The sequence below is a fragment of the Rattus norvegicus genome, chromosome 8 (assembly GCF_036323735.1).
Source record: "Rattus norvegicus strain BN/NHsdMcwi chromosome 8, GRCr8, whole genome shotgun sequence".
NCBI lineage: Eukaryota > Metazoa > Chordata > Mammalia > Rodentia > Muridae > Rattus > Rattus norvegicus.
The window spans coordinates 71,901,033-71,921,401 of NC_086026.1; the positions used below are offsets into that span (position 1 = coordinate 71,901,033).

The 20,369-nt window shown below is 52.6% G+C and overlaps 1 protein-coding gene and 1 non-coding gene across 2 annotated transcripts in view; one reads left to right on the forward strand and one right to left on the reverse strand.

Moving 5' to 3' along the window:
- The window catches only part of Coro2b (coronin 2B), a 110,411-nt gene extending 98,704 nt beyond the window's left edge, over positions 1 to 11,707 (reverse strand). The window contains exon 1 of the mRNA NM_001427032.1: positions 11,315 to 11,707. Coding sequence (NP_001413961.1) covers positions 11,315 to 11,329 — 15 coding nt within the window. The 5' untranslated portion in view covers positions 11,330 to 11,707. The remainder of the gene's footprint in view (positions 1 to 11,314) is intronic.
- LOC120094558 (U6 spliceosomal RNA) lies at positions 2,059 to 2,165 on the forward strand. Its single transcript, XR_005488836.1, has one exon. It is a non-coding gene; the product is annotated as a U6 spliceosomal RNA (small nuclear RNA).
- Positions 11,708 to 20,369: the final 8,662 nt, after the last annotated feature.

Consider the following 20,369-nt stretch of genomic DNA (forward strand, 5'->3'; position numbering starts at 1 on the left):
CTGGTCTCCCTACAGAGACACAATGCTTCGGTTTAACCCTGTATGCATCCCCGGGGCAGCTGGGGGGACCTAGCCCACAAATCTTCACACAAATCTTTGCACGGGGTCTGGGGGAGGAAAGCAGTCAGTGCCTCTTCTCTTTAGACCTGCTCAACTGTGGATGCTAGAGCTCACCCTGCACCGCTACCCCTTCTGAGGGGCTTCAGTCTGAAAGCCAGGCCCAGAAAAGGACAACGGCTGAGAGGTTACCCTTCAAGCTAACAAAAGCTAAGGGCCCAGAGGGACCTGGGGATGGATAGCTCAGTTGGTAGCGTGCTTGCTTAGCATGAACGAGGGTCTGGGTTTGATCCCAGTGTTGCAGTTCAACGAGAACAGAATGAAATCGCTGCACGGCGGCGCACACCTACGGTCCCAGTGCTGGAGAGGCACAGGCAGGAGGATTTAGGGGTTCAAGGTTACCCTAGGGATAGAGGAAATTCAAGGCTAACCTGGGCTGTATGACAAAAATCCTGCTTTAAAGCAACTAAAGGTCTGAAAGGGGCTGGACTCTAAAGTGGGTCTAAGCTGGAGGCTTGAAAAGGCACATCTAGAAAAGAAAGGCCAGGGTCCCATTCACTGTCTACCAGCCACAGCCAGGCCAGGGGCTTCTCAGAGCTTCTGTACATGCCTGAGGCTATGCAGACTGTATCTTGCAGCCAGTTCCTTCTTTAGCCTTCCCTGCTATGAGAGCCAGGGTGAACTTTGTGCACTTTCCTGGAGACTGTTTCCCCAACTGAAAGATGTGGGTCACGGTAGAGTTTTGGGGTGCATGAAGTATGGGGTCACATAGTGCACAGTGGAGGGGCAGGCCTTTGAGAGCCCTTCTTCCCACTCTTTTACTTAAAAGCCAAGGCTCACACAGTCCCAGCTTCAGGATGCTCCAGCAAGATGGTCCTCCCTGGCCCCACAGGGGTAGCTTTGTTTACTGCTCCCGAGTACCCATTCCTTCCCCTCCCCCCATCTTCTCTTTCTCTCCCTCAAGTCGGAGTTTCAGGGAGTTTCAGCCATAACTTGGCTGAGACTCTCCTCAGGCTGGTGATAGGGGCTGGCCAGAGGAAAGCTCTTAGCAACCCAGGCTCCCAACCCAGGGCCTCAATGAATAAAGGAGGGAGAGCTGGCCAGAGCACAGCATGCCAGGAAGAGGTTTCCAACAGGGACTGCAGAGGCCACAGTGGCAGCCTGGCAGACCTCCATAATTCCAGGCCGCTGGTGGAGAAGAGATCAGAGATTGCTCCTCCTATCTCTCCCACTGCTGGAACCAAGCCTCTAAACACGGTACTCTTGGCCGTTCCCCTGAAGAACCAACCCTCTCCACTCAGGGGCCCCTTCCAATTCAGGCTAAACTCTCTTAAGTCTTCTCAAGATTCTGGAACTTTCCACCCTTAACCTTTAAATCAGTCTGCTGCTATCAGGCAAGTACACAAGGCTGAGAACCCTCTGCTTGACTGCAACTCAATAACTTGGGGTACGGGAACCTCCATCCCACAGAGCTATATTCTTCCCAGACCCTCTCAGCCAGGGCTTCTGGGTCTCTATTGGTTCCTTGGCAAACAGGGGCGCTGGGGGTGGGGCACATCCCTACACATCTTCTGTGCTCCTCTGGTTCCCGCAGGCCCAGAGAACGGAGCCCCAGCAGCAGCATCTGGCCCGTATCTTGGGTTTGCTCACGTCTTGTTCCAGAGATCCTCATATACCCTTGCTAAAGAGCTTGGCCCTTGAACAGATGTCGTGGGAGGAATAAGCCTGGAGCCTCTCCGCAGGTTCACAATTCAGTCAGGGAGCCAGAGAACAGACTCGGAAATCATCAGTATGCAGCTGGGCATGTAGTCCAGTGGGTAGAGTACTTGCTTAGCAACCACAAAGACTTGGGTTCAGTTCCCAGCACCTTGTAAGCCCGGAGTGGGGGTGGATGGATGCTGATACTCAGGAGGTGGGGGCAGAAGAACCAAGAGTCCACAGGCATCATTAGCTACATATCAGTTTGAGGCTGACCCGGAAACCATGTAAAAAAAAAATACTGTGCTCGCTTCGGCAGCAGATATACTAAAATTGGAACGATACAAAGAAGATTAGCATGGCCCCTGCACAAGGATGACACGCAAATTCGTGAATTGTTCCACATTAAAAAAAATACAACACACACGTTGGGCTCTACCTCAGCTGGGATGCTGGGTATCCCAAAGCTCCAAGGACAGAGAAGTTAGTGTGCCCTAGGATCCTGAAAGAAAGGGCTACTCAGACCTTCAAGTAGCCTCATAATAACTGGGGTCTGTTCTCAGAGATCACAATGGCTATGACAGGAAGCTAGACAGGATCTTTAGAGGACAGGTAGAAGACAATGAAGTTATCAGGTGACCTCTCGGGTCTGCAGAAACCTCCATCCCCAGAAACCCGACTTTCATTGGGGATTTCAGCTAAGGGGCCTTTCCTGTGGTCAGCAGAGCAGCAAGAACAAAGCCTCCAGGAGTTGCCTCTGTCCCCTTCTTTGCCAACAGCTTTCCATGCCCTGGCAGTCCTGCCAGTTTCTGGATCCAAAGCCGTGAGTACAGAAAGAAAATTCAAGGCAAGGCATTGGCTTGTTAGGGTTAATTTTGTTAAGGTAGCAAGGGTGTTCCTTCTCACCCCAAGGCAAAGCAGGCTGGCACCCCGGGGATAAGGGTGTATTCATAGCAAGGCTCCTTTCTGTCCTTTCTGTCCATCTACTGATGGTGACCTACACTGATCGGCAGGATCAGGCTCTGGGACTGTGTGGGACCTCCCTCTTCTGTGAGGTGCGCAGCTGTCGGGAAGTAAGATGCCACATCGGGGGCTCAGTGCTTTATCTGGTTAAAATTTAAAATCAAAGCAGTGTGTGTGTGTGTGTGTGTGTGTGTGTGTGTGTAGTCTTCCTCAGTTGATCTCCACCTTCTTTTTTGAGATGGTCTCGCACCAAACCTGAAGCTCACCAATTAGGCTAGACAGGTTGGCCAGCAAGCCCCAGATCTTCGTGTCTCTCTGTCTGTCCAGCCCTAGGATACTCGGGTTTTGGAGGTCCCAACTCAGGTCCTCATGCTTACGCAAACACTTTACTGATGGAGCCATCTCTCCACGGACCCAAAACCACAGTTGTTTTACAGGCACATTGTGTGTCCCAAGCATATTGAAACAGCACAAATCGACCAAACAGGGAGAAAGAACATCAACTTCTCGTCTACACCGAGCAGGAACAGGGGCTGTTTGGAAGAGCTTCCTTTCCGCCCACAGTTTATGAATCAATCCTGGTCGGGACTGCAGTGGGGGGACATTAGCTAGCTATTGAGTGAGACTGCATAGCCCTGCAGACATCGAGATACCGGCATGGGGGGAGCAGGCACAGAGAAGACATCTTTGTAGATCATCTCCTCCTATGACAACTACAAAGCACCCAATGTTCATATGACTTACATGTTTACAGGGAGAGAACAGGGACTTGGACATGTCCAGGGCCTAGTCCAACACTGCACAGGCAAACAGAGCAAAGGACAAGGCCTGAGTCTTCCGTCTCGAGCTCTCTCGCTCTGGCCATGCTCTGGGCTTGCTGCCTTGCCTGACAGTAGTTAGGCCAAAGGCCCTGGAGTCAGGCTGAGCCGAGGACTTGCTGTGCACGCTTAGCTACCTCTCTGCCTTCACTCGCCTTGGTTTCTGCAACTGTGGGATTTCCCATAGTCAAGGACCTTGTAGATTTCCATAAAGATTGATACACTAATAATGTGAACTACTGTTTTGTAGTGCTAGAGATAGAACCTAGGCCCTGTCATTGCTGGGCAAGTGCTCTACCAGTGAGCCACATTCTCAGCCCCTCTTCAAATACTTATAGTGTGGGTGGGGGTGACAATTCAGTCTGTAAGATGCAATCATAAAGACTTGGGTTGAATCTTGGTCTGGTGGCAAACTGTAAGCTCAGAAGGCAGACTGGGAGGGGCATTGGACTTCGCTGGCCAGACAAGTCTCTGAATCAGTGGGTTCTAGGCTAGTTCTCTAGTTCTACATGCTCGTTCTCTCTCTCTCTCTCTCTCTCTCTCTCTCTCTCTCTCTCTCTCTCTCTCTCACACACACACACACACACACACACACACACACACACACACACGGCATATCCTAAGCCCTTTGGAAGTATTAGCTTACTGTTGATGCCCTTGAAAATAGGAATCTGTACCAGTGAGTGAGAGGCTGGGAGCTGCTTCCTAACTCAGCAGCACTCAGGAGCAAACGGAAGGAACAGACAGAACTAGCACCAGTCCTAACCCTCAAAGGTTGCTGTGGGGCCCATAGTCCCGGGGAGCTTGACCCTATGAACTAGGCTTTCCTGGAGTTAACCCTGAGCATGGGGTCCCGGGAGCCCTCCTCAGTGGAGCCCTTGTCCTCACAGGCCCCAGTGCATGTGTGCCGTGTTTAGCTCAAGCCTGTGGCACATGTGCTGTGGTTGTTTAGCTCCCACTTTCTCGATGCTCCAGGGTGCAGATGCCCAACTGCGGGGCAGTGGCTTTTGAACACCTGCACAGACTTCCCCCACAGGGCCACTTTAAAGTCCAAAGCCCAGTCTAGTTGGTGAGAAAAGCTCCAAGAATGCAACTTGCCAAGACCGAGCCCAAGGGGATGGAAGGTGGGGAATCTCTCTGCCAGAGCCTGCTTGCCTTTTTCCAGAGCTCATCTGGAAACAAATGACCTCACTCTGTAGCCTGGGGCCAGAGTGACCACTGCCTTTCTTGAAGTCCAGGATGTCTGGGGACGGAGCCAGGGTGACTGACCATGCCATGTCCAGCTTCCCTTAGCCAGGTTAGGGTCCTTCTTCCATTGCTGACTCTCAGGCCAGGGGAGGGAAGAAAGCCATGGTTAGGAGACCTACATCTGGGTCAGCCTCCATTCTGCCTGACTGCACAACCTCCTGCAGGTCACGTGACTTTTGAGTGCTGGATTCTTCAGAGCATCCTGCAGCACAGCATCTTAGGCAGTAAATGAGAAGATCCCCATATCCCATACTCCTTCCTGTGCTGTGCAGGCAAAGTCCTCATGGGCATTGGAGTTCAGACATTTGCTCATCCCGAGCTCTCACTGAGCCTCTCACCTACTCCTAGGTGACCCCTGCTTCACCTGCTACCTCCTCTCCATACTTTACACAGTTCAAATCACTTCCTGACCTTTCAGGGTCAGCCCCTACTAAAAGGGTCAAGGCAGGACAGAGATTGGTCCAGGCCCCCGAAGCTGCTGACTTCACAGCCAGTGCTCAGGATACCAGTTAGTTTCCTTTCTTCTTGTCTTAAAACTCACTGCCAGGTAAGTGTGGTAAGTACTTCACTTCCTCCAGAGCTAGAAATTACCCCATAAATGTTCCTGTTATCAATCCCAACTACTAGATGGGAAGCACATTCAGAGAGATTACGAGGCTTGCCCAAGAACACAGAGCAAGTAAATGAGAGTAGGCTATCTGACTGCAAAACCTGCCTTCTCTGCCATGCGCCCTCCTTCACCAGGAACTGGAAGAGACGCCGGCTTTCGGATGGGTTTGGACCAGAGTCTTCCATTCTCAGTGTTGGGAATGGAGGTGAGTTTGCAGGTACCACTCGCTGTTATGACTGGCCTGGCAGCATAGTCCAAGCAGCCTCCTGTCAGACACCATGTGCTGGACAAGATGTCTTCTGTCCTTAGAACAGATGATACCTCCCAGTTCTTCAAGGTACACACTTAGTTCCACCGTGGTGACGGCTAATGTTGAAGGATGGCGAATTGGAAGAGGACATTGGAAAGGCGGAGAACTTCCAAGTCAGCATCGGGCTTGCATTCGCCTCTGACCCACATCAGCTCTCTGACTAGGGTGTGGTGACCTCTCCACCCACAAGGCTCTGTTTACTCATCCTTAAACCAAGAGGGCTCTCCAGGGTGCAGATGGCCTAAAGGATTCAGGGCTGTGGCTCATACATGCACTCTGTAAATTGAGTCCCCAGCAAACCTCCACAGCCCCCAGTGCTTCCTTAATTAATTAGAAGGAAGGACCAGGCCAGAAACTGATTACAAAGTCCCTCCAGGGACCCTTGCAGGGGTGAGGGAAAGAAGGAAGAACCAGTGGCTGCTCCCCCTCCCCCACTCTTTCATGCCCCCAAGCAGCTGGTGCCACTCCAGACCCACAAAGGGAGGCTCATTCTAAACAGCTCCTTCTCATGTGGCAGCCATTGGCTTTGCATCTGCCCTGCCCTGGCAGGGCCTGCCTGTCCTGTGCCAGCTGCTCCCAGCTGCCCTGGCTGCAGGCTACTCTGGAGCTGGGGCCTGGGTCCCCAGGGGCCACCTAGTAAGCTCAGGGCAGTGTAGCTACACCACAGAAGAGAGAAGGAGCAGGGCCGGGCACACAGGGAGTCCACACATTGCCTCATCTTCTGGACAGCTTAACAGCTCTGTGAGCCAGACAGATGCAAATCAGTCATGGCTGCCCTTGTGCCAGGGGCCAAGACTCTGCTGGCAGTTGTGGCTCCAGCGGTGCTGGCTGGGGCTGTGTCTGCTCCAGTTTGCCGGGTCTGCCCAAGAGCTGTGGAAAAACTCACTCCATCCCTGAGCCTCCAGGCCCGAGGCTGCCAGGCCATGGGACCTGCCAGCAGCTGCACTCCTGACTGGCAAGCTCTGCACGACTTCACAGTCCTTCCCAGACAAGACTAAGAGCAACCCCAGGTGCCAAGGGGTGAGGTCTCCCATTTGAGAACACAGGGCCTTTAGGCCTAGCAGTAACAAAGGACTAATGACATTTCTAGAAAATGGGTTTTACTACTCTGTGGCAGAGATGGGAAGGAAGACAGAAGGAAGGAAGGAGCCTGCTTCTATTGAGTGCTTACAGCATGCAGGCAGGAAGGAGCCTGCATCTATTGAGCGCTTACAGCATGCAGGCAGGACTGAGTGCTCCTGACTGCCACCTGCGCAGCCCTGAGATCTAACTTGGGATTCTGTCTCATCACTTCCGTCCCTTCTCCTCTGAGGTCCTGCAGGGCCTGGACTGTGTCTTGTGTAGTCTATGTCCCTGGTAACAAGCCATGGGCTGGTCTAGATAGGCATCCTGGGGAATGAGGGCTGAGTAAATGCTGAATGGCTAAGCCACATGCCTTCCTGCACCAGAGTACCAGGCACATGGAGGCAGGACAAGAGGCAAGAGGAGGTACAAGGGGCTGTAGGATGAAGAGCTTGGTTTCCTCTGGCAGTTCGGGGCCATTGGACCAGGTTTGTGACCTTTAGCTCACCTCCCTTCCTGGTCAGAGGTAGAAGAAAGGGAGGAAGTAATGATGGGTTGTCAGGATCCAGGCTAAACTATGGGTTTGAACTCCTTCACCATCCTGACAGTGAGACTTCAGCATTGCTTTGACCTTTGCACACACATGTGCACACACACACACACACACACACACACACACACACACACACACACACACTGGATGAGGAGATGGTCCAGCAGAGAGGAATCTCAGCAGCACAGACAGGGAAAGCTGAGGGTGGAGGGTTACTAGAATCTGGCTGAATGCTACCATTCAGACTGCCTGAGGTCCCTTTTAAGAATAACTCCACTAGGAAGGATGTCGTTCAGAATTCAAAGACCAGCTTTCAGCCCTCCAGCTCCAGACTGACCAATGGCTGGAGCAAGCAGGTCATGACCTATGCTCCCAGGATCTCGGGTCCCTCATTTTCCAAGGAAAAGCGTAGGATGTTTGACGTCGCTAACATTCTGCTCTCTGCTGGTGGCTCCCCGGATGCCCAGGAGGCGTTTGATCTTTGCCAAACACCATTTCCTGGGCAGGGCCATGCCATCCACGTCCCCTTCCCTTTCAGTGGGACCCAGGTGCTCCCATAAGCAGGCTGAGACTGTGATTAAGGAAGAAGGAAGAAGGCTGGTCTACAAAGAAGGCCACAGACATGGTGACAATGACACCCCCTTTCCTGGAGTCACTGTTCAGATAGGAGGTAGCTGCCATAGCGGGTGGCCTCTACCCACATGCTCACCCATAGGTCCTCCTCTTGGTCAGTTGGTTCCTGCCACTTGGGGTACACTGCGATCTCCAAGTTAGCCTCAGAGCCTAAAAGCTCACTACACACCCAGTGGCTCTCAACTTTCCTAAGGCTGCAATCCTTTAACACAGTTTCTTGCATTGTGGTCGCCCTTAGCCATAAAGTTATTTCTGCTGTTACTTCATAACTGTAATTTTGCTACTGTTAGGAATCGTAATGTAAATATCTGATATGTGACTCTAAACGGGGTCACGACCTGCAGGTTGAGAACCACTGCTCTAACTCAACACAGTATAAATAGACAAGCCCAGCCAGTGTAGACCTCTTCCTAGACCTACAAGCTCCACCCCTAGTACTATCTCAATCAAAAGCCAGCAAGAGATCACCAACCACCTCCACACAGACCAGACTTTTTTCTTCCAGCCCATGACCTTGTGCTTTGCACACAGTTCTGATTCCTTTCATGCTCCAATCTACCTGACAGTGGTTCAGATGTTGTGAGGTGGGGGGAGTAAAATCTGCACAGGAGTCAGGGACTGGACCTAGATAGAACACCAGGAAGGGCAGGCGTGAGAATTGAGCACAAAAGTGGTCTGGTGTGCCTGTCACCAGGAAGCAGCCTCTGGGCTCTTCTAAAGGGCGAGCTATGTAGAACAGGCTGAGGCATGGCCTTGACCAGGTATTTCCAGGCTAGGGAGCTGCTCCCTGATCTTTCCCTCCATGTTTTCATCCCCCACCCCCATAGAGGAATTAGGATAGCTTGGTAAAACACATTCAATAGAGATGCATGCACACCATAAGAAAAGTGTCCTACTATGTCACCAGGCTAGAGAGTCCCAGCATGGCTGTGTGGCTGTTGGCACTTAGGGCAGATGCCCCTCCACAGATCCCTAGGCATTTGTGGATCCCCATGAGGAATGGGTTGGGAAAGGTTGAAAGACAGGGTGATTAGTGGGAAACTGGGGCTCAGCTCCCGCTGATACTCTAGCAACTTCCTGCCTGCTTTTACCCTCTCTATATTGCCAAGTCCCTCTGAGAGCTCAGAGCCTGTGACCTCCACCAAGCACTGGCCCAGGGGACTCTTTCAGGGGACATAGAGGGTCACTATGACTCTTCCTCTGGAGCAGGATGATCAAGGGATCATCTCTAGTCATTCTTTCTCCTACAATGCCCCCCCCATTTCCTACCTTCTTTGTTGGGTTTCCCTTTTTAGTCTGTGAGTAACAGGACCAGATGACAGTCCCAAGTATACCTTGTTAGAGCAGAAGACGTGGCTCATTGGAACTAACTCCTGCCCAAAGCCTGAGGAAAGAAATGTCTGGTCCAAGGTCATACAACCTGGGACTAGAGGCCATGTCTTCTAACTCTCAGGGCAAGGAAAGAGTCTTGTTCAGTAGGCCTCCCTGTGCCTTACAAGAATGATGCTGTGCTGTGCAGGCCTGGTGCAGAGAGAAGAGACAGGGTTAAAGTGGGGATTCCATTTAATCCTCTGATCTGGCTTAAGCTGAAGCCACATTGGTTTCACGGAAGGGTTTGTTGGGGGCTGGGCAGGGAGGTATCGAGTGTTAGAGAATAATCCTTGTGTACCCAAGGGCGAGATCTGACAGTGGGGTAAGTGGGCCCCAATTCCCCCGATCTCACCGTCCTAGGCCTCCAGACAGTGTCCCTCTGCTGTTCAAGCCCCACAGTCACACAGACCGATGTCTCAGCTGGAGGCCGAGGGCAAATCCTAATCCTTCCATACCTATATTTGCTATGTGACCTTAGGCGAGTCACCTCACCTCTCTGAATCTCAGCTTCTCCTCAGTTAAACAGTGTCTTACATTCATGGGAGAAAAGTTGTCTGAACCTGTGTACATAGACAGGAGAGGTCGCCAGGTCAATCCTTGAAGGGTCATCTCCAGCCTTAACACTTAAGCCCTCACCCAGGGCCCCTGAATTACTCCTTAGCCCCCACCTGCCTACAGCTTTGGCATTTACAACCTCCATAACAATACCTCTGCCTAACTGCACTTGTGTTCATTGAAAAACACCAAGACACTGACGCTTGACATAGCAACTTGTCAAAGTACCCTAAGCCCAGGCAATACACCCCCAGGCCTCAGGTTCCTATTCTCATAATGCTCCCAAATCCCAGAACTGAGAGCAACGACAAGGTCTGAAGTGCCGCCCAAGCCGGAGTGAGCATGTCACTGGGGCAAGGGGCTTATTAGAAGGATCTAGAATGGACACCCCAGCCTTTGCTGTCTGGCTCTGACCACAGTAGGCTCCCTATCCTGCTTGGCTTCCACCTCCCCAGCTGTGAGAGCCAGCTGAGCATCTGGGAAAGGTGGGGTCTGGCCTGAGGTATATAGATGACCAAATCCATGGCCAAGCCCAAGGCCAAGCCCAATGCCAGGTGTGAGGTCTGCTCTCCAACAGAAACCGGGAAGAGTATGGCGGGAGGGGATGCTCCTTCTCAGTCCATACTCTCCACTTGTTTTCTCCACCAGTACCAAGGCCCATCTTATCACTCTCCCATTTCAGACAAGGAAACTGGAGTCCAAAGTAGGCTTAGCACTCCTCAATAGAGAGGCTCAGGTCTGCCTTGGCCCTGGGCACATCCCACTGCCTCACCGGGCTCTCCTCTTAACTCCATCCTTCATACGGCAGAGAAGACATCCCGAAAAAGTTCATCAACCAACCCCGGGCTCCTGTGACAAGCCCAAGAACCTCTTCCAACCTGGAGTCTGCCAGGATGCCTACCTTCTCTTCTCTGTCATACTCCCTGCCCATCCCACCCGATGCGGTAGAACCTTCCCTGTCTCTGGCTGCCACTCAGGGACCCGCAGCGCCTCTACAGGGTAGCTTTGGAGTGGGGCCCAAGCTTCTAGGGTAAATGGCAAAGACAGGCAGGAGGGGTTCAGTGAGCCTGACCAGGATGCCCAGCCCATCATCCCTGCATCATCAGCATGGGGGCCCTCAGTCCTCAGGGCGCGTGACACTGAGGGACAGATACCCAGTGCGCCAACCAGCCGAAGCAGCTCTCCAGGGGTTAAAACTGCAGCACCTTCCATAAGGGTTAAAAATGCAGTCCCAGAGCGCACAGAGATGTGGTCCACACCGTCCAGGATGTGAAGGAGCATCCCCTCCCGGCATCCCGTAGTCCCCCGAGGGCCAAGCGACTCCTGGGAGCTGGAGCGCGCGCACGCGCGCGATCCCTTCCTGCGCCCCTCAGTCCCTGCCCCGGGGGCTACAGCATCCGTGGGTCCCCAGCGTGGCGACGATCTGAGCTGCTTACCTTTGTGACAGTCATGCAGAAAGCGGGCGGCGGGGCTGGGCGCGGGCGGCGGCGGGCGGCTGGGCCGGGCTGGGGACCGCGCGCTCTGGAGGCCGCTGGCTGATGTCAGCCGCGGCCGAGCATCTATAATAGATGAGGCCGCCGCGCCGCAGGAAGGCGAGGCAGGAAGAAAGGCGGGCGGCGGGCCGCGCGGGGGGCGGGGAGGACCGACCGGGGACTCGCTACAAAGAGGAGGCGGAGGCAGAGGCGGGAGCGCAGTCCCGGCGCCTGACGGTCCCCAGCCTCGCGCGTCCAGGCGCGGCCCCCCTCGGGCTCCTGGCACCTGCGGCCGGGGCCGTGGGCGGGGACCCGGCCTTCCTTGCCGCGTTGGCTCTGGGCGCCGGCTGAAGTCACAAGCTGGACGGGCGCGGTGTGCGGCCCGAAATGCCTTCCCAGGGCTGGTCGCCCCCTGGAGGTTCCCAAAGTCCACCCGCTAAGGTCCCGCAGCTGCTACAGGAGTTCAGGGTGGCCAGGAGAGCTCGTGGAAGCACTCTTTTGCATTTCAGAGATGAGCACGCCTAAGGACAACGCCGTAAAGTAGGAAGTGGCAGGACCTAAGTGGAAAGTACTTGGACAGGGGCATAGGGTCCAGATGGGTCTTGGTTTGCCAGACTCTGCCCCGAGGCTCTCTGCTTGGTGGCAAGCTTCTTAAAGGCCCCCTTTGCAGACCTTGCGTTCTATAGTTAAAGGGACACAGGAGGAACTCTTATAGAGAGACAGGACCGACCCTCCTCAAGAGTGTCCACATCACCGGGGATTGACAGGTGCAGGTGTTCTAGGCAAATCCCGGCCAGGTCACCTGCAGCACCCTACAGCAAGAATTTGAAGTACAATTGCCTGAATGTGGCTTCGGGAGTACCTAGGCAAAACCGGTTTGAACCAAGATAAGGAGTGCAGCAGCCAGGGAGAAGGGAGGAGGAAACGAGGTATTCGGGCATCTCTCTCTCTCTCTCTCTCTCTCTCTCTCTCTCTCTCTCTCTCTCTCTCTCTCTCGCTCTCTCTCTCTCTCTCTCTCTCCCCTCCCCCCGGGGTTCTGAAGTGTGCCATCTGCGCTCAGAGTTTCTTCACTGCAGTTCACCAGATCAGTCAGACCCAGGTCACATATTGCAGGAACAGGGAGGTAGAATGCTCGCCCCATCCCGCAGCTGTGTATCTAGAACAGTACTACTGTCACACAATGACAACTACCATAAAGTGCTTTGGCATAGACCCCACTATTTTTATTTACAGGTTTGTTTTGTTGGGTTTTCTTTTGTTTTGGTGGTGGTGGGTGTTTTTTTGTTTGCTTTTTTGTTTTTTGTTTGTTTTGTTTTGGCCTAAGAGTGAGCAGTTTTGGGAGGTCTGAAATGGTGTCAGAGCCAGGACTTGTGTCTGTGAGCTACAGAGTTCCTCCGCAGCTGCTGCCATCTTTGAACCTCTTCTGCATCTTGGGAGGGATATAAACACCTGTCAGTCTCCAGGGGCCTTGCAGCAACTTACTAGGTCCCTAGGGAGAGCAGATGTAACTTCAGGCCTCAGGCATTGGCTCAGCACCAGATCCCTCCTAGGTGTAGTCATGTGACACCTCAAGCCTTTTCTGCCTCACCCTCTTCCCCCGGGAATGCCTGCCTCATCCTCTGCGCCCCATTTCTGGAACTCCATCCTTACCTCACAACCCCAGATTTGTACACTAGTACACTTAGAGTGTCTGGGGTTTCTCCACATGTTGTGACAGGACAGCAGGGAGCTAGCTGACCCCTGGATAGTATGATTTCTCTTCCTGCATGACACTACTTCAACAATAACAAAACTAAAGGCAAAGAATATTTGAAAAAGATACCCATTTGCCTAGTATGCATAAGGCTCCAGGAAATGTTTAATGTCACCAGGAACAAATCAAGGATGGTGTATAGAGCCAGGGAGGTGGGTTAGTCAGTGAAGTGCTTGCCATGGAAACATGAGGACCCGAGTTCAAATCCCCAGCTAAGTATTGCAGTGCATACCTGTACTGCAGGCCGAGGTAAGAAGATCCCTGGATTTGCATTCCAGTCTGTCTAGCTAACCACTGAGCTCTGGGCTCAGAGAGAGACCCGACCTCAATAACAACGAAATAAAGACAGAGAAGGACTGAGAAAAACACCCGGTGTTGACTTCTGGCCATCACAAACATGTGCACATATACATACATACTCAAAGACAGGGTGTATCTCTAGGATGGCATGCTTGCCTAGTATGTATAGGGCTTTAGGTTCCACTAACAGCAACACACACATGCGCGCGCACGCGCACACACACACACACACACACACACACACACACACCAAGCAAAATGAGTGTTCTAGCAGCAGAAGAAATGTAAACTAGACCCATAAAAGCGTTTCCTATCAGCCAGTGAGTCACTATCAGAAGGATTTGGATTCTATGTTGGGACGGTGGTCTTGAGTAGGAGAGCCTTAAGACAGGAGGATAGGGTCATCATTACAGGCTACTCCGTCCAGCCCTATGACCCTACTAGAACGCACTGAAGGGCCAGTCAAGAACACCAGCAACCAACACCCATCACCCATCTCACATCCCAGATCGCCATCCTCAGTAACCCAGCATGCCTTTTGGCACCTTCCCCACTGTCTGCTGTTGTTGTGGGCTCTGGGAATAAGACAAATACTTAATGTTATCTTGAGCCAAATGTAATTAGGAAGATCAATCTGCCATCCCCAGGACCCATGTGATGGGCTCCGAAGACAGACAGGGGACACTCTGGATTCCTCACATGGCTGCTGGCTCACTCCTTCTGTCACATCTTCATCTCTGCAGAGAGAAAGGGAACCTGGGTAAGCAGGATGCCCCGACAAGAAGCCCAGTCCTCTGATGCCACGTGTAGGATCAGCCTGACGGAGGGACTCAGCGCTGTGAGCATTCCCCATGGTACACTGTCAGTACCACCAGGTCTGTGCTCTAGCCACAGTGCCTATCTTGGTTTGGTCCACTTAGAGGCAAGCTTGAGAACACAGATGGAGTCAGGAGCTTCAACTAGAGAGAGATCGCAACCACAGTTGCCCCTGAGGTTGGCCAAAAGGTGGTTTTTTTTTTTTTTGGTTCTTTTTTTTGGAGCTGGGGACCGAACCCAGGGCCTTGCGCTTCCTAGGTAAGCGCTCTACCACTGAGCTAAATCCCCAGCCCCCCAAAAGGTGTTTTTGAGGGCACTGCTAGGGCCCATTGGAGGAGGATACAAACAGAGTCACCGGGCTGCTGTCAGTCACAGAGGGCAGAATGCTCATCCACACTCTTCCTTAGTGCTGTGCTTTGGGGCCGGGAGACCAGGACGCTCAATTTCAGGGCGTGCCCTAGACAGAGGTGCAGGAAAGAGTACACCTACCTCTTATTCGTAGCGGTATTCGTGCATCTCTAGTCTGAGCTCTTTAGATCATGCACTGAGCTACATGTAAAGTCAAACATAGGCCAGTGGGGCTGAATGTTGTTACAAATCACGCGGTAAAGAAGAGCTCTCATGATCAGCCACCGTGTCTTTTAGAGGCACCATGCCCCAAAGCTTTCCTACTCTTCTTTCCTCAACCTCCGGTGCCTTTACCCCTTGTTCTTAACACGACAAAACCTATCCTCATCCTCCAAAGCCCAGTTCAATCTCTATGCAGACGTCCTGATGCTCCAAGACACACTGTGTCATGACTTCTGTTTACTTGTCTTTTTTTTAATGAGCTCTGATTACCCCGCCCCCTTTCTCTCTCCAACACCTAGGGGATTCTGGGTAGCTTCCGGCTGCCCGGAGATGTCTTCCACAGGAGTCTTTAGCTCTGGCCCCAGTAGCCATCTTACTCAGGTCCTTCTCCACGAGCAAGCGTTAGGTCCTCTAAGCTAACAAGCGGCGTCACTGGCCAAAAATACTCACTTGCCCAGCCTTGGCTAGCCCTGTATTCCCACAGAAGTGGGTATCCCTAGGATTCTAAAGACAGAGGCTATCCCACAACAAGGAGACAGAAAAAAAAGGGTGGGGGAAGACAGACACACAACATGGGTGCACATGCGTGCGCGCGCGCGCGCGCACGCACACACACACACACACACACAGAGAGAGAGAGAGAGAGAGAGAGAGAGAGAGAGAGAGAGAGAGAGAGACCTAGTGAAGGAGCCAGAGAGAGGGAGGTGTATCCTCTGGCCTCCAACCCCATCATGCCACCCTTTAGCAGCCCTCTGCTACTCAGCCTTCAGGCTTTGAAGGTCTTGTTGGTCAGTGGCAGCAGCCAGCTCCCCCTCCTCTCCACCTTCCCTAGAGCTCAGCATTTTCTTTTGCTTCACTAGTCCTTGGCCGCCTGCCTCCGGCGCTCACCATCTGTCCTCTAGCTACAAGTTCCTGCACTTGTGCTCATGCACATGGATCTGTGTTTTGTAAAATCTTCCAGAGGCTCTCTGCTGTCCCTCAGAGTCCTGGGGACCTGCCTTTGCCCCTTGTCCCTCTAGGTCGACTGTCTCACCTACCCCTTGCCATTCCTTGACCTGCAGCTCTAGCTGCTGCTTCCTCATCATCCTTTTCTCCAGCTCTGGCTCCAGGAAGCCCTCCCAGGCACATCCAAGGCAGTTTTAATTCCCACCCTTGATGTTTCTCGGAGCCCATTCTGTGTGCTTGATTAGGATTTCACATTTCCTCTCTCTGTCTCTGGGACGTGTGTGTGTGTGTGTGTGTGTGTGTGTGTGTGTGTGTGTGTGTGTGTGTGTGTGGCACGAGTGCGTTTCACTTCCTGTAAGAATGAATGAGTGTAGAACTCCAGAGGCTGGCTTTTCTGCCTGGCAAGTCCTGGACATGGCAGCTGTTCTGCTCCATCAGCTGTCCCCCCACCCCCACCCCTGTTTACGATTCTCAGGGCTGCATTTTTCCTCCTCCATCTCTTTGTCTTGCAGCCTCTCCCTCCACTGTTCCCAATCTCCCAGCACCCTGTGCCTTTCCTCAGCTCCCAACCTTGTCTCACCTGCTGCCACCGACTGACCTCTCTCTACCTTGACCTCTGCTCTTGCTCCCCTTCCCGTCCCACCTGTGCCCTGCCAACTCAGCTTATGTCCCTCACACCTGCGTCAGCCTCTGTCACCCTGTGACTGTGGCTCCATATTCCTCATCTGCACACGAGTGCAGGTGCCTGCAGAAGCCAGAGCTGACTGGTCCTTCTGGAGCCGAGGTTACAGGAGATCGTGAGCCACCCAGGATGGGTGCTAGGAATGAGACTGGGGTCCCTGGAAGAGGGGTACAGGCACTTACCCACTGAGCCTTCTCCTCAGGTCCCGGGCTCCTCATCTTTGTCTCAGTCCAGGCTTTCCCTCCTTCCTCTCAGCGTTTCTCCACTGCTGTCTATAGACACTCATCGTCCTGACTTGGGTGGAAGGGCTTCGGCAGGTGGGACCTCTCTTCCAACTCATATCTGCAGTGGCAGGCAGCCTGGCAGCAAGAGGCCTGGACTGGGGCTGCCTCTGAGCTACAGGCTCTTGGTCCCCTGACTTTCTCTGTAAGGTTGAGAGTGAGAAGGGCAAGGGCTTCTGCATATGTGTGTACATGCTTTCGTGTGAGGCTGGGTAGTTGGGGGAGGGAGGAGCCACAAAACTAGGGACATGAAGGGTCCTTCAATGCTAGTTCCTCCCAGACTGTTGTTCTCCTAAGCTGTTCCTAGGGCCCCAACAGTAAACAGGCATGGTCAGCACGGGAAGCATGGCAGGCTGAGGGCCGCTCCTTCCCACTATACAGGTCTTGGTCTTAGGGATCTACCGCTCAGGGTTAGCGAGAGGGCTCAGCACATAAAGGTGCCTGCTGGTAAGAGTGACAAGTCCAGGAACCAGAACCCACATGCTAGAAAGAGGGAAGTGACTCCAGTAGGTTGACCTCTGACCTCTCTCTACCTGTACACTACAGCACACACACACACCTCTCAGTGGAACAAATAAATAAATGTAAAAAGATTCTCCACTAGGCACCACTGAGAGAAGCAGAGGGCTCCGATCACCCCTTACGCTATACACCGCAAAGCACCAGGATGCTCCTGCTAGGCAACCTTGGAATGAGGGTACAATAGACAACTGTTGTCCCCTCCATTTCTCAAAAAATAAAATGGAGACATTGTGGCTGCCTGGCCTGCCTAGGCACACAGCACCAGCAGCAGGCTCAGGGCCTAGGCATGGCTCTGCTTTCACTGTGCCCTGGGTGCCTAGCTTTAGCAGGTGACCTGATTTTGCCAGGACAGAGTCTCATCTTGGTGGCTTCCACTTCCCCGGCGCTCTGCTCTTTGCAGACACAAAACTCAGCCCTGCAGGGTGCATTAAAGAGCAAGGGTATCAAGGGCTCCAGCTCCAGGTCCATGGACGTGGAAACCCCTACAGCCCATCCAGCCTCAGTTTCCATGCAGACTGGGATTCAAAAACACACACACATCTTAGCTATTGGAGGGTAAGGGGAGCCTTCCAGCTTCAACAACAGAGCCTAATCTAAAGGGGAAATCAGCAGGAGACAATGACAGATTCATTATCACACACGCACGAGGTGTCTTGGGAACCTGAAGGCTCAGACACCCCGCTCGGTAGCAGAGGGAGGGGTCTCCTGTGTAGTAGCATCCATCTGTGTCATATTTTAAGACAGGGTCTTTTGAACCTGGAGTTCAGGAGTTTGTCTGGCCAGCAGGCTCTTAGGACTCACCTGTCTCTGCTTCCCCAGTTCTGGGGTTACAGGCCTACTGCACCCAGCTTTTTTTTTTTTTTGGTTCTTTTTTTCGGAGCTGGGGATTGAACCCAGGGCCTTGCGCTTCCTAGGCAAGCGCTCTACCACTGAGCTAAATCCCCAACCCCCTGCACCCAGCTTTTAATGCAAGTGTCCAGGATCTGAACTCGTGTCCTCATGCTTCATGCATCAAGCACTTCACTACCTGATCCATCCCCCACCCCCACCCATAGATTTCTTTTTACAAAAGGGCAGCTTTTCTGAGCCATTCTGGTGTCTTCAATGTCCTTAAATGACTGTGATAAAGCACACCTGAGAAATGTATTCACGGTAGGATATTCAATCCAGTCTCTTGATCCCACCCGCTCACTGCCCCGCTGCAACTGCCACTCTTCCTGGAGTGTTGTCTCAAAGTGTCCCCTCCTACCATGCACTGGTTGTTAGTGGTGTTCATCAGAGAGAAAGGCCTGCTGTCCTGCCAGTCACCAACCAAGGGCACCAGTAAGCCAGGGTGTAAATGGGTGCAAAGCAGATGCCTAGCCTGTGACACCTTTGGGACCTAAACACTGGCACCACCTGGAATGCCTTCAGAGTTTGAGCACCACCCTGAAATGTGTTAAAATGCAGATTCCCCATCCCTACACCCAGGACTGTGGATCGGAAACTCCTGGGGAGTGGAGTGGGTTCCAGGGCCTTCCCACAACACCCACGTTTACAAAGCATTGTTTGTCTTTTCGGGCACTTCCAGGACCCTGTCACATGTGGCATGCAGAAGCCATGTCACCATTGCCTGCCTCCTGAGTCACGCAGGTGGACTCTAGGCTCAGCTTCAGTACCTGAGCCTGAGGCTTTTCACAGCCGTGCATTGAAGACCAGGGGCCCACAAAGAGACAAGAGAGCAGAGGTAAGGTGAGAGTCAGGAGGCTAAGAGGGACAGGAGCTTTGACAGTTCCTCTCTCTTGTCCTTATGATACCCTAAATGGTAAGAAGAGCGAGTAGCCCTGATGGCTCATGGGAGAGGCCTCCTCTATCCAGAGAGCAAGGATGTAGCCTCAAAGACTGGAAGACCTCGAGCTCCATGTGTAGGACCAGATGTTTCCTCTTCTAGAACAGTGTCCGCAGGTCTGAGAACCGCTATCCCTCTGAGCCTGGCCCCACAGTGAGCTTTCCCCCCCTATCTTGGTGGACAATACTGTCATTAGAAAGAATCTCCTTCCTTCACCCCAGCAGCACCCTACTCTCCCACCACCGAGCTCCTCCGACGTGGCACCTCCTCAAGGTGAAGCACCAAGCCTGACGACCCGAGTTTCCTCCCCAGAACGCACATGGCAAGAGAGAAGAGACTCTCAAGAGTCCCCTGACCTCAGTGTATGTACAGCAGCATGCACACACCTACACACACACACACACACACAATACATAAATAACAAGGTGTGTTTGGAATACAGATTCTTTGCAAGGTCCAAGAACCACCTGCTCCTATTCAAGCCAGGCACCACTCTCTGTTCTTTATTCCTGATTAATTTCTTATGCCCGCCAGAAGGACGAGGTAAGGGTGCTGTTCTTGTTCAATGCACTGCTCTTGAGGACCCAACTGTGTTGAAGCCATATGACTCTCCTTGCCTCTGCTTTTTACTTTTTGGGACTTAGCATATCACCCAAAAATATGACTTTAGGAGACTAGAATACGCCACCCGAAATACACTTCCTTGATGTATTTTGAGGCGGCTATTCTGAGGAACCGAAGGCATAGGAGTGCTGAGAAGCTGCACTTCTGTGGGAGAAATTGACATCCACGTTGGTAAGTTCTATCAGAACGATGGCTGCTCCCGACAGCTTTTATCACCTAGGAGACGTTCTGTTCCCCCCGCAAAAGAAACCCATCGTCACCCTTCCCCCTTCCAATGACTTGTCTCTAACACTCTCCGAAGCCCTAAGTCTCCACGTCTCCATTCCTTATTTCAGGATGCTACGCGACAATTATCTGACCCATCTTTACACCTCCTGTGGGACTCCCCAACGCACCAACATAATTAAATACGGTTTTGTCCCTGTTCATCTGTCTTATGACAGTTTAATTCATAGCCCCAAACATGCACCTCCTTTCCTCTCTGGCTGGAATATTGTAATCAGCCCTGAGCTCTGGGGCTAGCTCCTCTGTTCTCCTCCAGCGGCTGCATCGCTTGCCTTCGAGTAATATAAATGTCTTGCTTGATGCTCACGGTTAAAGAACAAGGATTCCAATGATAAGTAAAGGTCACCAGATGTTCTGGGTTTTGTAAATCAGAAGAAAGATGATTTAACACCAGCATCTTAACCACTCAGGGG